Source organism: Suricata suricatta, chromosome 14, assembly GCF_006229205.1.
Source record: "Suricata suricatta isolate VVHF042 chromosome 14, meerkat_22Aug2017_6uvM2_HiC, whole genome shotgun sequence".
NCBI lineage: Eukaryota > Metazoa > Chordata > Mammalia > Carnivora > Herpestidae > Suricata > Suricata suricatta.
The window spans coordinates 76,552,417-76,571,261 of NC_043713.1; the positions used below are offsets into that span (position 1 = coordinate 76,552,417).

The following is an 18,845-nucleotide window of genomic DNA, read 5'->3' on the forward strand; positions in this document are numbered from 1 at the left end:
GCGCTCCTAGGGGAAGGCGAGCGCCAGGGTGTAGCCGGCCGCGGTGTCAGTGGGTGCCCGGCACACGGGCAGCGTGCTCTGCAGGGCCAGCCGCTCCACCGCAAACTCGTAGGCGTGGACCAGCCCGCGGTGCCTAGAGGAAACACAGACGGCAGCACATCAGGTCGGTGCCCACCCTGGATGGCCGGGCCGTGAACGCTCACATCCGTGTGGCCAACGGCCTGGCGGACACTCCGTCCTGGGACTGGAGACACTCAGGTGAGCCGCCGCGTCTGACGGAGGGGAGGCACAGGGGTAGCCCCCTCTCTGGGAAGGGAGGCCCCCCCAGCCACTAGGGCGGGGGGGGGGGCTCTGCCACGGTCACTGGGAGTGAGACCACCGCGCTGGTGTAGGGAGCCCGAATGACCACGGCTGAGGCAAGACCCTGTCGGGGACGAGGCAGCATGAGGTTTCCGGTAATAAAACCAAACTAGGACTGTCCGTTCTGAACACCCGCAAAGCCAGCCCCGCGCTGACCTCCTGTGGGCCGTGAAGTCCGGGTCACTGTTCCGCACCACCCTCTCGTAGGGCACGTTGGCCGTGATGAGGCTGTGGCTGTTGAAGGACAGGTGACGAACGGGGTGCCTGGAAGACAACAGAGGGCCTGGTCAAGGGAAGCCCTCCCCTCCACGTTTGGAAATTGAGAGTTCAGGGGCTCTAGAATCCTCTGCCAAGCTTCTCACAGTGGGGGCAGAGACTTGCTTCAGTTCCGTATTGTGGCATCACTGTCAACAAGTCTGGGTGCCCTGTTTCCTGGCCGACCACCCAACCTGGTGTGTTTTGATGTAAAGGATTTTAGTAGCATGTGGTAGAGAATGGCCCCCTTGCTGGCCGGCCGGCCCTGGACAGGTTTGCCAGGCTCCCCCTCTGCAGGGTGCTGGGCTGATCCATCAGAGACCCCCTAAATTTGAGAGGGCACAACTGCTGTTTGGACTCTCTGCACATGCTGTTGTGCTGCAAAGTTTTGCAACAATGGCGTGTAATCGATTGATGGAGTAAAGGCTTTTGTGCATTCTAAAAACCTTGATCAGGTGCCTGCCTACCACGGTCCCAGCGCCAAGCCAGGGGCCACAGGATGTAACGTGTGAGGCCAGAGGCTTCCTAGGAAAGGACGTAAGAGTGAATGCCCCCAAAATGAAGCCAGTGTTTAGAGCATGAGCAATGTCACAAGCCCCAAGGCTGGGACACAGGCTTCAGCAAGGGCCCAGCAGCCAGGCCCTTGCGGGAGGGCGGAGAGGCAGGAGAATCTGTGTGGGCAGAGCAGGAGCTGCTCCTGGGAGGGCCGGGGACAGGCTGCTTGGTGGGGACAGAGCATTCTCTTTTCAGTACTGCAAGTTCGGGGGACCTGAACCTGGCCCTGCCAGTCCAGGCTTCAGGGCACCAACCAGAAGTGAGTGTGTCTGGAAGACGTCCCTAGGGGCCCCGTGGGGGGGGGAGGTGCGGCAACAAGGGAGAGGGGGCTGGACCAGAGGCTCGAGAGAACCCAGGCCGCTGCCTGCACGGGCAGGCGAGGACGTGGTGAGCACGTAAGCTCCGGGAGGACAGTGGAGCGTGGGGCCTGGCCCTCTGCTGGTGGACATGGCCCCTTGCCAGGGACAGGCCACTAACCGGGGGGGGGGGAGGGGCAGGCTGGTTGTACGTTTGCAAATGGGCGGGGAAGGCAAGTGCTGGGAAGACCTCACTGACTGGGGCCCCACTTGAATGATGGGTCAGAGGAACACGGCTTTTCAGGGAGAGAAAACGAGATCTGGCTGGAGTCCAGTCCTAGTGAACTAGGCGGAGCTGCTGCTGAAAAGCGGGGTGGTGGGGCAGTCCCCTGGGGCCAGAGCTGCAGTGAGCCTTCCCAGTAGGGGAGGCTGACCTGAATCCTCACGGGCCAATGGTTCTGGGATGCCACCATCGAGGCCTTTTAGTTGCCTTTTGGCACCCCCTGGTGGCAACGCCCTGCATTGCTAGAGAAAGCAGGAAAAGGGCTTTTGCACCTGTTTGCTGAGTAAGGCAGGGGAGGACAGAGCCAGGCAGTGTAGTCGGACAGAAGCTGCTGGAGGGAGCGATCACTAGGTAACACTGTCTTTTAAGAGGCAGCCAATTCCTGTTTTGACTTAGCAAAGTCAAATGCTCGTGCTCTGTGTTGCGGAACTGGTCTTCGCAGTGGTGCTGAGGGCCAGCTGTGAAGAAGGCTCCCCTCCTCTGCCCCCAGTGGAGACATGGAAGGCCGGGTGGCTGGGGAAGGGGCACCCCTGCCCCAGGGAAAGATGGGGACAGCCTCGCGTCAGCTCCAGCCCTGACCAGTTAGGCATCCGTAATGTTAGATGCCTGACACTTGGGATAACGAAATGACAGATTCCTCCCTCCTTAGTCAAAGCCTGACTACTTTCAGGCCTCAGTGTCCCTAGAAATGAGCAGACAATCAAGGTCACGCCTGTTGGGACTCGGGAGTGGAGGGCGCAGTCGGGGACGCCAGGCTTGGCAGGAGTCACAGCCGGCTTAACGGGGTGAGAACTACCGCCTCTCCAGTGACCAGCTCCGTCTCTCTTACAGCAGCCCGCTCCCTGGTTATGCTGAGGATGGCGTGGGGACACCCGGCCAGCCTGTGGCACGAGGAGCTGCTGTCATTCCATTACCTGGAATGCACTTCCCACAGCTTCTGGTTCATCCGGTAATCCCACACGGAGACCAGGCCCTCCTCGCCTCCGCTGACGATTTTCCAGTCGTCCATCTGTACTGCAGAGACTCCCAGTTGGTGAGCAGAGAGAGACAGGGCGATCTTGTCAGCGCGGAGGTCATGGATCCTCACCCTGGAAGGCCCAAGAGGAGCACAGAGAAGAGAGCGGGGATTCGTGTTAAGGCCCGCAGTGACACATTCACCCGGTTGTGCTGGTCGATGCCCCACAGTCTTGTGAAAGCAGAGCAGTCAAAACAAAAACCTTGGGTGCCAACATCTTCATACTGATGTAGAACTTTTACCTCCTTACGAGCACATGGCTAAGAGGCTAAGATGCGATAGAGATGAAGTTTACAGGACCCCTAACTGTCTAATCAGAATGATTTAAAAGCCCCTGGAACAAGATAAGACTCTAGACAAATAGGTCAGTGACCTGTCACGCATGCTTTCTCCACTCCACAGGGACGGCCCCTGCCCTGAGCCTGAGTCCACGCCCCGGCGGACTGCGAAGGCTGGCCCAGGGGAAGCCCCCTGCCCGGCACCGTGGTTTGCTGGTGCTGACTTACTCCATCCGCTCAGTGGAGGAGGTGGACCGGCCACACTTGTCTGCAACCCAAACCCTTACCCGGCTGGGAAAATAACACTTTTCTGGGACTGAATTTAACTTGACTTTGAAATTGCATCATCCTCTTGTTGAAATTTGGAAAGCAGCGTGTCCACAGCGGAGCACAATAACATCATGGTAAGAGTATGCGGACACTTCGCTGTCATTATCTCAAGTCCCAAAATAATTACTTGCCTTATAATAACGTGAATTTAAGAACCTCTTTAAAAAGGACTCTTTGCTTAAGTATATGCTGCATTTCCACGTCTGGATGAATTAGATCTCATATAAACGCAGAGCACCAACATGCTTCCTGCAATAAGCCACGCGGCAAAAATTAAATGGGGGCAGAGCTTCTGTACAGGCGAATTTAACAGCCTTTCTGGGGCAAGGCAAAAAGGAAAAGACCCACGGCAGCAGGGTCCCGGCTCATGCCAGTGCGGCAAGTGCGGTCAGAGGATCTGAAGCCGCTGTCACGAGGGCACGCAGCGTTCTGAGGAACATGAGCTTGACCCAAAAATTCTGTACCTCGTGGACCTTCCGAGTTTGAAGGCATAATTAAGATTTTAACAGAAAAGGACCCCAAATCTACCTGTGGATGCTCCCTACAAGAAAGGGATGTGGCAAAATACCGGAAGGACGGTGAGGGGAGCCTCCCGCACAGGCCACGAGGGCTGCAGAGAGCACCCCGGTGCGGCTCGTGAGGCCGGCTTGCGAAGTCCCAGCCTGCACGCGGCCCGAACCCACCCATGAGCAGGAAGGGCCTCACGCGGATCAGCCAGGAGAACAACTGTAATGACGAAGGGGACAGTTTAGCAAGCGTCTGGTAAACTTGCCTGGACAGGAAAAACCTATATGGATTTTTTTTTTTTTTTAAGTAATTCAGTTTCTTTAGTCACTGTGTTCTCAGGTCTGGACTGATTTTGTTCGATCTCCTGGGAATTCATTCCCGAACCGACCCCCAGGAGAGGAAAAGTAACGGAGCAGACTGGGAAAGCCGTCCAGAGAGCAACGGCCCCTGGAACAAGCAGGCAACCCAGGGGCTGCGCACGGGAAGGACAGCTGCCCCGATCTCGAGGTGAAGCTGGGGTTCTGTCACCACCCAGACCCTGACCATCAGCACCGGGTCTGTGTCAATGCTCAGACCTGAAGAAAATACAGCAGGGGCCAGAGCCATATGCCACTAACAAGCGGAACCCATTAAGGACGTCTCTTCGTATAGTTGAAGTTACTACGACAAATGAGGAAAAGCCTCACAGTTGTTTCCACGGATGCTGAAAAGAAAGTCGATGAGCTAGAACACTTCTTAAAGCCTTCACGAACACTTCACCTTGTTTAGACACAGGGGCCCTGGGTGGTGCAGCTGGGTGAGCATCAGACTTTGGCTCAGATCATGATCTCGAGGTTTGTGCCCCGTATCAGACTGTCTGCTGTCAGCGCAGAGCCTGCTTGGGACCCTCTCTCTGCCCCTCCCCTGCTTGCACTCTCTCAAAAATAAACATTAAAAAAAATTAGACACAATTAGATAGAAAAAATGAGAAGAGGACAAACTAGACCTGACAGCAGAAGGTAATTCAGTAATAACTCAGAATCAAATGAAATTAATATGTCAGAATCAATAGCTGTCTTGGGTACAAAGGAAAGATCCCCCTTGTAATAGCAATTAAAGACAAAATACCATATAACAACTTTCTCAGCTTGGAGCTCTACCCGATACAGCACAGCAAAGTAAAGTAAATTATAGGAGACGCAGAGAGTTCAACATAATGAACTGCACGAATATTCAGAATAGGAAAGGCCCTTCTAAACAAACCCAGAAGTCAAAAAGGAAAATAGTAATAACTATATATAAAAGTGTTGACATTTTTCCCATATGGGAAAAAAAGTCAAGGCAAAGGATAAACTGTGGGAAATGCAACAGGGAAGACTAATTTCTTGTAAAAAAAAAAAAAATCCTTCAACTTCAAAGTAAAGATGGAAAACCTAAAACCAAAATAAAAGCCAGGAATTAATTACTAATGGCTTTTCAACATGTGTGAGATGTGTTCACTGGTAATGAGACAAGTTAAGAACTAAAATCACAGTTTGGTCCCACCCGTCAGCTGTCTGCGAGACCGTCCAGGCCGGAGAGACCTGGGCAGACGCACGCGTACGCACGCCTGACGGGAGCAGGGCCCCTCTTCGGCGGGTGACCTGGCAGTATCCCACGGACCGTATACTTTGCTTCTGATGTGGTAGTTTCATTGCTAGGAATTGATCTAAGCTGTACCTAATGCACGAATACAAACACACGTGGACGTACAAGGCCAATAGCACAGTTTTAGCAGAAGATGGGGTGTCTGTTTCAGACAACTTCCGGAGCTTCCCACTGGAAACCACTTCCGCTGCGACACCCTAGAAAGTGCACTGCTCAGTTCACAAAGCAAGCAACTGCCCCGGGGCCCACGCTGGGAAGCAGCCTGGCCAGCTCCCATGCGGTGCCAGCCACAGGAACTGAGAGGGATGGAGCTTCCCGAAACACAGCGGCAAGAAGGTGCGATTTGGGCCCACCCACAGGGGGTGGGAATAGGGGGACTCCTGGTTTATTAAAAAAAAAAAAAAACAACTTTTCTTCAGCCTGTGTCCAGAATTAGTTCCGGACGGAGAAAACAATATGGCAGAGAGGCAGCCGTCAAGACAGTACACGGCTGGCGTTTTTCTAGCCCTGATGGAAGGCCCGCTGCTCACACTCATCAGGGAAGAGCCACACAGCGGAGACCATCTTACTAACGGGGGAAAACGCAGGAGACAAAGGTCTTAAAAGCAACCTGAGGGAAAGACACATCCCCTCTCGAGGAGGGGCAGCCAGCGTGGCAGTGAAGCAGGCATGCATGTGACGGACGGGGACGGACCTGGCCCCTCGCTGCTGCAGGCGGCGCGCTGTTCCCCCCCCCCCCCCCGGGCTGCGCAGGGAGAGCACGGGCCCGGGGGTGAAGGGGTCAGGCCGCGCGTGGACAGGACACCCCTGCAGAACGCCGACATGCAGCTGTGGCCGAGGACACCCGGGGCCCAGAAGCATGGTGTCTCCCGCTGTGTCGTGCTTTCGAAGGTACAGGTTACCTGCTGTGGTGAAAACTGTCCGATTCTCCCAGGATGCACTTGAACTGGTGACAGCAGTCCCCTGGGGAGGAGTGGAGGTAGCGGAAGGAGGGGCTAAAGGCACCCCGTTTGTGACGGGGCACTGGGTAAGCTGGGTGGTGGTGGCCGCACAGGCGTGCTGTTCCCGTTCAAACCGGGCCGTGCCGTATACACGTGCTTTTCGCCGTGCGCTGTGTGTCACTCACATCCTGAGTCTGGGGACACAGGTGAGGGCCTGGAGCCAGCTATCCCACTACAGCCTCCCCCCGCACCCCCCAAGGGCCTGGGACCAGAGATGGGAGAGCGCAGGGAGCAGCCCTGGGAAACACAGGTCTCCCTCCAGCACTGGGCCGCTGGGGGCAGTTGTGGGGAGAGGAGGTGTGGCCGCTGGGAAAGGCAGGTGGCCGGGCCACCGCTGCACTGCTTACCAAAGGCGACTTGAAGAGGATGCGGGACAGGGGCGGGGCGGGGACGGGGAGGACTCTGGCCCAAGTACTTTTCAGCGCGTATCTGGTTAATGAGGACCTATTTTGCTGCGGTGCTTTTCACAAAGAGCTCCTCTGTTGGATATTTACACTCCATAATTTACAGTTTGGCTGTTAGGGAGACAAAGGCAAACACAAATTTGGTCCAGAAGTTCAAAGTTTGCCATCTGTTTTGCTATTGTATTCAGATGCCAGCACTGATGGCTCTACACAAAATAAACAAATACACCAAAAGATGCAGCATTTGCGTATTTTACATCACTAAGGAAAACAGCAATGGGCGAAACAGACTTGAACTCCTCCCCACTGGAAGGAAGGAAGGAAGAGCATTTACAGGACCTCTCCAGGGAGAGGCAGCACTCTGCTTTCTCCTCGACAGACGGACGGACAGACAGACAGGCGCACCCCACGGTGGGCAGAGGCCACATGGGCCACTCACAATCCCACGAAGGAAGCAGTGCTGGCCTCGAAAACCCCAACCTGGCCTGACCCCAGCCTGAACCCCCTGCGTCGGCAAATTCGGCGCCCCGATCAAAGTCTCCATGCTGGGAAACAGGTAGCACCACAAACAGGCACAAGATGATGCCAAGACCGCCGGTTCCAGGGACACAAAGACGCCAGTGGCAGATACTGTGAATCCCTGTCCTGCGAGTATTTCCCCAACTTTGCCCGCTGAAAAAAATAATTGGTCCGAAGGCTGTAATTGTGTTATGTTTAATATTCATGGCTGGGTTTGGAGGGCCGTTCCAACACTCGCTCTCTCCAGCCCCCTCTAATGAAAATCACGCCATAGGAGTCGGCTCTCGTCCGCCAATTAAAATAAAAGACACCAGAACCTTCCAGAGACTCCAGCAGAGGAGCATCCATCTGACGGGCAGGGAACGTGCTGGAACGGGGAGGGAGGCCTGCTCCGGCTGGTCCTGTGCTGAGAGCTCTCAATAATGGACTTGAACACTTGCAGATGGAGCGAACACATCGCTCACCCCCGCCCGCCCGCGCTCTGACAGCAGGGGGCAGCGCCCCACGCTTCCTGTTTGTCAGGGCCAGAGGCAAGCTCCCAGACTTGGAGGGGGGGGGCGTCACCGCTCAGGGCTCGCCTCCCATTGGCTTGGATTAAATAGTCCCGTATGATAACGGCAGAGACGAAGCCTCTTCAGATCCTGGATCAGCAGTTTCATTTAGAAGGACCTGACCTAAAGCTGCATTTCTATCCAGAAAATAGAACAAATAAGAAACCATTACAGTGTGTGTGTGTGTTTGAAGACCAAATTAATCAAGAAAGCTAATATATACATAGTTTTAAAGAAATCAATACAGGATTCTGTTTTGTCTCACTGAACTTGGCTATTAGAGAGGATCTTACATATAATTTTATACGCCACAATCAATAGCCTTATCTATATAGCACTGATGACGGCCGCTGGTGAAGGATTCACTTTAAACAGCAACTAGAACACGCAGGGTTAGAGTAGAACTACCCAGTTTAATTATCCAACTCCAGGCTCTGCTCAGAGCTATGTGTTTTCAAAGCTGTCTCTCTCAGGTTTAGCGCGCTCCTTACCTTGCCCATGAAGGGCAGCACAACCCTCGGACCTGGGACTCAACCCTTCCCGCCCTGGTTCCTCAGCTGAGCCGGCGCTGGACGGCTGTGGAGAGGTCTGTGAGCAATAATGGTGATGCACATACCCCCAAATAATACGGCACGCGCCCCCAAACCGGAAACACGGAAACATTTAGCTTCCAGTATCCTTTTAGATTCTAAATTTTAATCAGATGAATGTACCCAGAATAACCTATTTTATGGTCAGCTGATTTCCAACAATGGTGCTGAGACAGTTTAACAGGGAAAGAATAGACTTTTCAACAGATGGTGCCGGGACAGCGGGGCATCCACACGTGAAAGGAAGAGGCTGGACTCCCAGCTCACAACACACACACACATCAACTCCAGATGCCCCAGAGACCTTGCTGTAGCAGCCAAAGCTAGAAACACTCTCTGGAGAAAACTTAAGAGTAAATCTTGGTGACCCAGGGCTAGGATATGGCTTCTTCAATAGGACACTACCAGCACTGGTGACAGAAAAAAAACAGAGAAACTGAATTTCACTGAAATTAAAACCTGTTGTGTTTCAAAGGATGCCGCCGAGAGGGGGAAGGGACAACCCACAGATTAGGAGAAAATACTTACAAATCGTATCTGATAAAGGACTGGTATCTGTGACCTATGAAAGCCTCTTACAACTCAATAAATAAAAAGACACCCCAGCTAAAAAAAATGGGCCAGGGATCTGAAGGGACATTTATCCGACGAGGCCAAGAAATAAATGAAAGTGTGTTCAACCTCATCAGCCACCAGAGTGAGAATCAAAACCACAGGGAGCCACCACTTCATGCCTGTTACGCTGTAATTAGAGACCGGAGCAGGTACTGGTGAGGCGGCGGAGATACGAGAACCGCCGCCCACTGCAGGGGTGGGGGGGGTGGGAAATGGCGCAGCCATTTTGAAAAAGTGTGTAAGTTCCTGAAACGGGTAAATACTGAGTTACCATTGAAGCCAGGAGCTCTACTCTTTTTTTTTTTTTCTAATTTTTAAATGTTTTTTATTTATTTTTGAGAGACAGAGATAGTGCAGGCAGGGGAGGGTCAGAGAGAAAGGGAGACACAGAATCCAAAGACAGGCTCCAGGTTCTGAGTTAGCTGTCAGCACAGAGCCCGACACTGGGCTCGAACCCACAAACCCTGAGATCATGACCTGAGCCGAAGTCGGACACTCAACTGACTGAACAACCCAGGCGCCCCAGGAGCTCCACTCCTAAGTATCTAGCCAAGAAAACTGAAAACACACATCTCACAAAAATGTGTACCTGAATGACGACAGCAGTATTCATAACAGTCAGAAAGTGGAAACAACCCAAACGTCCATTAACTGAGGACTGAAGAAGCGTGGTACACTCCCACAGTGGAATACTGTCTGTCCATAAAAAGGAAGGTAGTGATTCACGCGACAACACAGTTTAGCTTGGAATTATTATGCTACGTGGGAGAAGCCACTCACGACGGGCCACATTTTATAGGGTACCATTTATAGGAAATGTCCCAGGCTGACTGAGATGATGGTGATGGTCGCACAACCTTGTGAAGGTTACACTCAATTGTACGGTTTGAACTGGTGAGTGGTACGCATGTGCATTTTATCTCCATAGAGCTGCTAAAATTTTCAATAATACTGAGATTACGGGAGGAAAGGGCAGTGGGGATTGCTGGTGCGGTGACTGTTGCCTTGGCAACCCACCACCAAGCTGACCCAGGCCCTCAGCACCAACTCCTATTCAGATTCTCCCTGCAGAGCACTGATGGGCTGCTCTGTTCCTGATCCCCGATTTCATGGAGGGGAACGGGCAGGTCACCGATGAGGAGACTGCGGACGACAGACAGAATGGGGAGGGGCCTCATTTGCCACAGCTCTTGACAGCCAACTGTTTAATTTAAATCACTGAAGAGAAAATGGGAGTTCTGCTTCCGACCAAAGGAACTAAAGCCTGTCTCCTGCTGAACCACCACCAAAACCTCTGGATGGAACACCACGAGCAAACACCTGAGGCCTCTGGGGAGTCACCTCAGGAAGCTGGGCTGTGGAGGCAGGATCGCACGGGGAAAGGCTCTGCAGCTCTTCCCTCCGCTCACAGCCACGCCCCACGCACGCGCTCCAAGAGCAGAGCCGTGTGGTGGAACAGGAGCTAATGCTCCCCAAACCCCCCACCTTTCTGAAGAACCAGGGAAAGGGGCCCTTGCAGTCCAAACAAGGTGTGTGTTGTGGTGGGGGGAGGTTCTTTGCTGGGATGTCCCCCCTCTTTTCTCTGGTGCTTTGCCCCAACGGCAGACTCCAGTCGCAGGGCTGCATGGCGGTAGCAAAGCGGGCAGGTAAAACTCTGAGAGAAACCCCCTCCCCTCTGGTCAGAGGCCCAAGGGAAAGGAGGACTTCAGAGGCTCCAAAGTGTAGGGACGAAGGGGGGCGGACGCGGCTGGAAGGCGGGGGGAAGCAGGGGGCAGACACGGCCGGAGAATGGAGTGATGGACGGGTGGACACTGAAGGAAGGCCTCTTACGCACACAGGACCCCTCACGAATCCGAGGCTCGTCTGTGAGCGTGCAGGACAGACCCAAAGCAGCACGGCAACGGCTGTACAATCTCAACTCAGATTTGAACCACTGCCGTCTCCGGGGAAGCGGAACAGGCAGTTTCTCCTGAGGACAGAGACGGCCAAAGACACGTGAGAAGACGCTCAACACCTCTCATCGGCCGGGAAATGCAAATCAAAACCACAAGGAGACACCACCTCACGCCGGTCAGAACGGGTAGCATCAAAGAGAAATAACAAGGGGGCGCCTGCGTGGCTCACTCGATTAAGCACCGGAGTCTTGATTTTGGGTCAGGTCACGATCTCACGGTTGTGAGATTGAGCCCCGGGTCGGGATCTGGGCTGACCAGGAGGAGACTGCTTGGGATTCTCTCTCTCTCTCAAAATAAATAAGTGAACAATAAAAAAAACCCCAAAACAAGTGTTAGTGACAGGATGGAGAAAAGGGGACCTTGTGCACTGTTGGTGGGAATGTAAACTGGGGCAGCCACTGTGGAAAACAGTATGGAGGTTCCTCAAAAAACTCAAAATTCTGTCACTGGCTATTTTCCCAAGGGAAACAAAACCACTAATTCACAGCGTTATTTACAAGAGCCAAGATATGGAAGTGACTTAAGTGTCCGTCGATGGGCGGATGGGTAAAGGTGTGTGTATATACAAGGGAATGTTACTCAGCCACAAAATAATGAAATCTCTCCTCCAATAACATGGATGGACCTAGAAGGTATAATACTAACTGAAATAAGTCAAAGAGAAAAAGACAAATACCATATGTCACAGACGTGGAATCTAAAAAACAAAACAAGCAAACAAAAACCAGAAACAGACTCAGAAATCTATCCGGAGAGCAAATCCCGGAGGAAAGGGCGCCGGAGGAGGAGCAAAGTCCTGAAGGAGACTAAGAGGTTACAAGGTGAGTAAGGCACAGAGATGGAGAGTGTGGCCTAGGGAGGACAGCCGGAGCGCTGTAATCACGATGCGTGGGGTAGATGGTAACTACACTACTCCGGTGGTGATGGATAAACGGACAAGACGGCTGGCTGATCACTGTTGACATTATATGTCACCTGTAGTCCAGTTTTAAAAAGTCAAAGACCACTCCCATCTCAGACTAACCCCTGGGCGGCATGTGTATGGCACAGAGCCAGAGAAGCCTAAAAAAAACAAAAAAACAAAAAAAACAAAAACCTTTGAAAATTGAGCGGACAGGAGTCACCACCCACAGAAGACAGAAGTTCGTCTGAACTTGACCAGGATGACTGCCTATTGAAAACAAAAATCTTAACATTCTCCAGAGGATTATGCAATAGGATCCAAAACAGACACTACTGTCCAGGATCCAGTCCTAATTACTTGACATACTCTGCCCCTCACCGCCTCTGCAAAAAAACAACCAGGAAAATGTGACCCACTCTCATGGGGAAAAAGCAAAAAACCCAGATCTGGGGAATCATCAGTGACTTTGAAAGCAGTTACTGTGACTATATGCCAGGGAGTAAAGACACAAATGATAAGAAAGAATGATGTTCTGAGCGGAGACACAAATCTAAGTGGAAATTTTGAACTAAAAATACCTGAAATAAAAAATTTACTGGATGGGCTCAGTAGGAACATGGAGATGACAGAGGAAGGAGGCCATGAACCTGGAGAACAGGAGGTTTCGGGAAGAAAGCGAACACTGCATCAGTGGCTGATGGACAGCATCAGGACTGACTTGGACATCACTGGAGAAGCTGACTAGTGCAGAAAAATGCATGTGAAGAAGTAATGACTGACAACTTCCCCAATTTGGCAGAAGACGTACATTTATAGATTTAAATGCTCAGTGAACACCAGAGGTTAAACTAAAATAACCACCACCAACTGGCCTTTTCCTACAGTCTTCCTCTTGGTAATCTATTCAAGCTTCTCAAAAATGTTATCCTTCCCAGGCCATTAATTCGTTTCTGCCTTCGTTGAACAAATACATACTTTCATTTAATTAAAAACACTACTGATTGCAAGAAGCACCGTTACTTTTGGTAACGTGTAAAAATGCTGCCAACTTTACGGTGTCCTTGTGAAGGGCAAGTCCTGATTTCACAGATGTGAACGTGTAAAAAGAGGGGGGCATCTCAGAACGGGCACAGAGCTTCGCTGTTTAGCGCTCACCGGGCCCTAGACTGACGTGTGGGGAGGAACATGGGTGTCGCGGTGCTCCGCCGCTCCCCGCTCTCCTGGGTTGTACCAGGAAAGGACCATGTGTGCATGCAGAAGTCACTGACCTGCAGTGTTAAAACTCTCAAGAGCCACACCTCTCTCTGTCCCTGTTAGAGCCCTTCCCGCCCTAACCCAATCACAGTTATTTCCAATCATTCTCTTCAACTTTATCAGACTCTAACCTGCTTCTTCTGCAGAGGGTGACAGGGAGGTGACCTTTTTCCTTTTTTTTTTTTTTTTTTTTAATGTTCATTTCTGAGAGAGAGAGTCAGAGCACGAGGGGGGGGGGGCAGAGAGAAAGGGAGACAAGAATCCGAAGCAGGCTCTAGGCTCAGAGCTGTCCGCGCAGAGCCCGATGGGGACTGAGCCACCCAGGCGCCCCTCTGTTTTTAACTTTAATTTCAGCCTATCCATCTCCCACGCTTCCCGCCCCCAACCCCAAGCTCCTTACAAAGTTCCACATACGTTTGCTGATTTCCTTATGGTAATAAAAACTTATTTTTGTCCTAACCTGGGACAGTTTTATGTATCTTTAAAGTCCACTTCCCTCTTAAGTTACTGACAGAGTATGAAGGGAGTGCGGTGGGGATTAAGTTTAAACATAAGAAAGGAGGCTCCGGGTTTTTACAAGTGTAGTGGCCGTTAAGTGACAGCCCCGCACATATAGTTCTCTTCACAGCATTTGCTCCCACTTTTGAAGTAAAACATAAGCTGTAAGAGCCTGTGTGTGCATTTCTAGTGAGATCCTACTCGTAGCTCCTTAAGCCTTTGGGGAACGAACACACACACACACACGACTTCCCTCTACTAATCTGAAAGCCTAGATTCCTTATTCTTTTCATTTTCCAGACATATAATTGTTTAACGCCTGTGTTTCAAATTTACGTTGCTTACACGGCCCTTCCGTTCTGGGACGGCCCTGATGAAACGCCACTTTGAATGCCAAACCACTCCTCTGTACTTTCCACTCCACAGAGAAAGAGGATTAAGAAACAAACAAAAAAGATGTAACATTCGTTTCCTAATAAAATAGGCTCAACGTGGTCAGATCTGCACTTGAAAACGACCAGAGAGGGGTGCCTAGGTGGCTCAGTCGGTTGGGTGTCTGACTTCGGCTCAGCCTGTTCGTGGGTTCGAGCCCCACATCAGGCTCCGTGCTGACAGCCTGGAGCCTGCTTCGGATTCTGTGTGTGTGTCTTTCTCTCTGCCCTTTCCCCACTTGTGCTCTCTTAAAAATAAACATTTAAAAAACTAAAAGAAAGAGAAAAAAACGACCAGAGAGCATTTTGCCCCGCACCTCAGCCTCTCTGCTGGCGGATGGGGGTATAAATGAGGCAGGGGGACCTCGACCTGGCGGAGTGGGCAGGTCTCCGAACTGACAAGGACACTATTCTGCCGACAAGGGTCAGGGAGACCTGGCTTTGGCCGCCCTGCGGATGGGAGACGTCTCTTCTCTGGACACTGCTGCGGGGTCCCGTGAGCCCTGCTGAGCATCTAAATCAGTGCTCACGCTGTAAACAAACTCTGAAGCATAAGCGACAATCCAAACCCTTCCATTTGGATGCCCCCTGGAGCCCGGTGCATTTGCTCTCCTGGAAAGCGGGTAGGAGTGACTCGGCCCCTGGAGGGAGATCCTCCCAGATGTGCCCGGAGCCCCTGTGCAGCTCAGGCTACGAACTCAAACGCGGGAGGAAAACTGCAACCCGACTGGTTTCATGTGCTGTGCCTCGTGTGGGGCCGCTTATCAAACCTAGTTTTGTTTTGTTTCGTTTTTTTTTTTTTAATAGAAAAATGGGACCTACACTGAAGAGTTCAACTCTCGAGCTCAGAAATCCTCAGCCATTTTAGAAAGCCTGGAGAAAAAACTGTCTTTCGACCGAGCACACTCACATGGCCTTTCTGCTCTAAGGGAAGGGGGTAGCAGAGGGGTGAAGGTCGGGAGTTGAAAATATTATTTGACGCGATAATTATTTTTGCAAGCTGCCGCTCAGGCGCAACAGAGAGAGGCCTGGGACTTGGCACGCAGGAGTGCCCGCCTCTCGGTCTGACCCCCCCACGGAGCAGCCCGCCACCTGCAGCCCGGGGCCGGGCCCGGGGGAGGGGGCGCCGGCAGGCCCTGGCCTCCAGCCATGCTACCTCTCTTCGGGGCACTGGATCAGACATGGCAGATAACCAGCCAAAAAAAAAAAAAAAAAAAAAGACAGGGAAAAGAAAAGACAAGGGGGAGAGGGAACAGGGAGAGAACAAGACCTAAAATTTGGACTCAGAGGGTCTTTTCAAACACTTTAATCCTTTCGTGCTGATGGTCCCTGGAGCGCCAAGGCTGGCACTGGACCCTGTACCAGGAAAATCTGACTCCTGGAGCCAAAGCATTAAAGAGAAGGCTGCTAATCAGCTAAATAGAAACTGGAATCTGTTCCCATCAAGTCCCTTTCCCCCCCATCACCAGAGGGACACCACAGTGTTCTGAAATACACTCTTGACATCACTTGGCAGGCGACCCTATTCTGTTGAACATGATTCAGCCCTTAGGTTATTGTTTTTAATATTAGAAAGTGAGCTTTTAAATGCCAAACACATTTTGCAGCAGGGGGACAAAAGATATTCCAAGTGGTCTCACTGGACCTTCTACCAACTGTGTCCACCAAATGGCTCAAAAGACCACCTTCCCGTAGTGTTTCAGAAATGAGGCAGAGACCCAGCTCTGTCCAACTATTACCTAATGCAAGACTTTGTTCTCCGCGTTCACAGGGACGGTATTTAAGGATCAGGGCTGCACTGAGGCGGGCGAGGCTGTGGAGTGAGAACGCGGCGGTGCGAGCGGCAGAGGGAGGCAGGCGGAGGGCGGAGCCCCGGCAGGAGCTCCCGTGGCTACAGGACGCGGCCCCTCCCTCAGACATACCTCCTGTCCATGTTGCCACTGACCATGAGGTTGGGAGGGCTGTCTCTGAGGTTGACGCACGTGAAGTCCCCGAGGGCATTGCCCAGCTTCGAGAGGCAGCGCTCTGCCTCCAGGCTGTACACCAGGATCTGGGGAGGAAGGAACATAGGTAGGTTTGCAGCTGCAGACGGTAGGCCTGCACCCAACGCCTCTCGCTGGGCCGGGTCCTGGGCGGGGCCGTTGGTACCCCAGCTCCTGTGATAAGGGAGATGATCTGCTGCTTCGTTTCCTCCCCTTTTCCAGGTACTGGCCGCGTAGGGATATGGCTATTAGAATGACGAAAGAAAAATAAAAGAACATCCGAAGAATTCCTCAAGCCAGGGTGCAAAATCCTAGGACACAAAAGAAGATGCCAAATGGGCGTAGGAGGGATCGCAGTTTCCTAGGCCTGAAAAAGCAGCATGGAAAATAAGGGTCACTGACTGCTTCTGATTGAGAAGCTGCTCTCTGATTTTCTGAGGTCTGCGATGAGCCAGCCTGCGCTCTCTTTAGTCTTCCCCGGTCTGTGGGTTCCCCGGAAGGGAAAAACAACAGTCCAAGTACCCAGGAACCCAGGAAGACAGACAATCACTACATGACCGGTGATTCCTTTAGACTAACCCGCAAACCGACAAAGTTTTATTCGCAAACATTAAAAAAATTTTTTTAAATTGAGGCATAATGGACATTCCCAAAGATTTCTCTCTTCAGTCACTCTCCACCTGCTAATTTTAGGAGGCTCTGTTCTATAAGGTAGAGGGAAATAAAGTATCCTTCACCTCTAGACAATGCAGACATTATATTAGAACACTTCTGTGCTCTCTTTCCAGCAGAAAGAAAACAAAAGGAGGATTTATAAGAAATCTTCCTAAAGAATATTTAAGTCTTTTACTAAAAAAAAAAAAAAACTTAGTAATTCAATTAATTAACATTAAATGCTTACTATGCGTTAATCACTGTTGGCAATACTGAACACAGCCCTTGCCCAAATTCACAGTTCAGGAGCCTCCTCATTCACCCACTCACACTCTCTCTCTCTCACACACCTTCCCTGGACATGCATTCTATTCTGCTGATCATGTGGCTCAGAGGATTGAACTCGGAAGTTTTAATGTTAATAGTGTGTAGCTAGATTCCCCTCGCTTCTCACACACATGACAGTGATGGCCTGTCCTTTTCTTCTCAACCTACACGTTTATCAATGATCAGGATACAGATTCTTATTTCAGTAACGAGAGGTTGATGGGGTCTCCACCTTGAAAATCACGCTCCATCAACGCCCATTTTTAACAAGTGAATCTTTGGAAATGCTTTACAGTTAAAAAAAAAAAAAAAGACTATTACTACCTAACTGTTATGAGCAGCCCCTGAAAGAGGCTGAAAGGAAAGAAGTAATTTCAGAATTTAAACTGCCTTCCTAATCACAGAGACTACGGAGAACAAGCTAGGTTTTGTTTTTATTTTCACGCAGTTGAAAATAAGTTTGAGAAAATTCCAACAATTTTAAATGAAAAAAATGTCAACAATTCTAAAATATCAAAAAGCACAAAGCCCCACAGTTCTTCCAGGTAAGAAGATAGAAGTAATCAAGTCTTCTATCTATAGTGAGTAACCTAAAAGTTGCATAAAATCATCTGGAGGGATAAAAACAATTCAAACAGCAACCTCATGGTCTCTCATAAAAGTAGTTTTCCCTGCTTCTGTATCATAATAGGGCTTTCAGTAGAGTTCTTGGACTCTATTTCTTTTTGTTTTTAAAATAGTTCCACTCCTGTGGTAGGAAAGTAGGCCTGAAAGGTGCACATGTCCGTGGTAAACCGAAGAGTGCAAATCTGGTATTGAGCCCATCGTTACCTTTTCTAGTCTTTTCTGACAAGTGCATGGGTCCTCTCTGAGTGACCCAGGGGGCTCTGGTACCCTCCAGAAAGACTGAAAATCCATCATAAAGGCATCAAAGTTCGTAGTCAAGAGTCAAGTATTTTCTGAAATGTTTAATAATTCAATGAATCAGAATATCCAAAGAGTACCTTTACCATTAGGGTTAGTTAAAGACCACAGAGATTAGAAAACACATTACCCATCTCTGAGGCGGTTCTTTCCATGTTAAAAGTCCCTTAACAACCTTTACCATTTCTCCCTCCCTCCCTCCCTCCCACACTCTCTCTCTTTTAATAAGGTTGAGCAAATGGGACTTCATTTTATCTGATTGCCACAGACTAGTGAGATTAATTATTCATGCTCACACTCCCCCTCTTGTTAAGACCATGCATTAGACTAATTTTTCTCTTTATTGCCCTGGTTGGGTGAGTCTCGACCCATGGCCACTTGACTCCCTCTCAGAGGTGTATGGATATAAGAAATCTTGGAGAGAATGTTCTGTGTTAACGTGACTGCCGAATCAACAGAAGTTGCTGGGGATTTTTCCTTTTAGGTACCGAGTGTGTTACAAAAGAGCCTACACAGTAATTCCGGAGCAAGTGTTTATCTTAAGAATGACTCGGAGCGGCCCACCGTTACCGTGCAGAGGGCGTTGCAGCCACGGGACACCAGGGGCTCTCCCTGTGGCTTCTGGGCAGATCGAGAGGGCACCTCACGGGGGCCAGCACTGTTGACAAAGAACTTCAGCAGAAAGTTTTTTCTGTGTTTTTTTCTTCTTCCGAGAAACCTTAAAGTATTTT

General features: G+C 50.8%; 1 protein-coding gene across 1 annotated transcript in view; it reads right to left on the reverse strand.

Annotated features, from left to right (window-relative positions):
* Window positions 1-6: 6 nt before the first annotated feature.
* FBXW8 (F-box and WD repeat domain containing 8) overlaps window positions 7-18,845 on the reverse strand; it is a 107,748-nt gene continuing 88,909 nt past the window's right edge. Inside the window, exons 8-11 of the mRNA XM_029921828.1 lie at window positions 16,150-16,277; window positions 2,664-2,837; window positions 517-624; window positions 7-133 (exon numbers count right to left, since the gene is read on the reverse strand). Coding sequence (XP_029777688.1) covers window positions 7-133; window positions 517-624; window positions 2,664-2,837; window positions 16,150-16,277 — 537 coding nt within the window. The remainder of the gene's footprint in view (window positions 134-516; window positions 625-2,663; window positions 2,838-16,149; window positions 16,278-18,845) is intronic.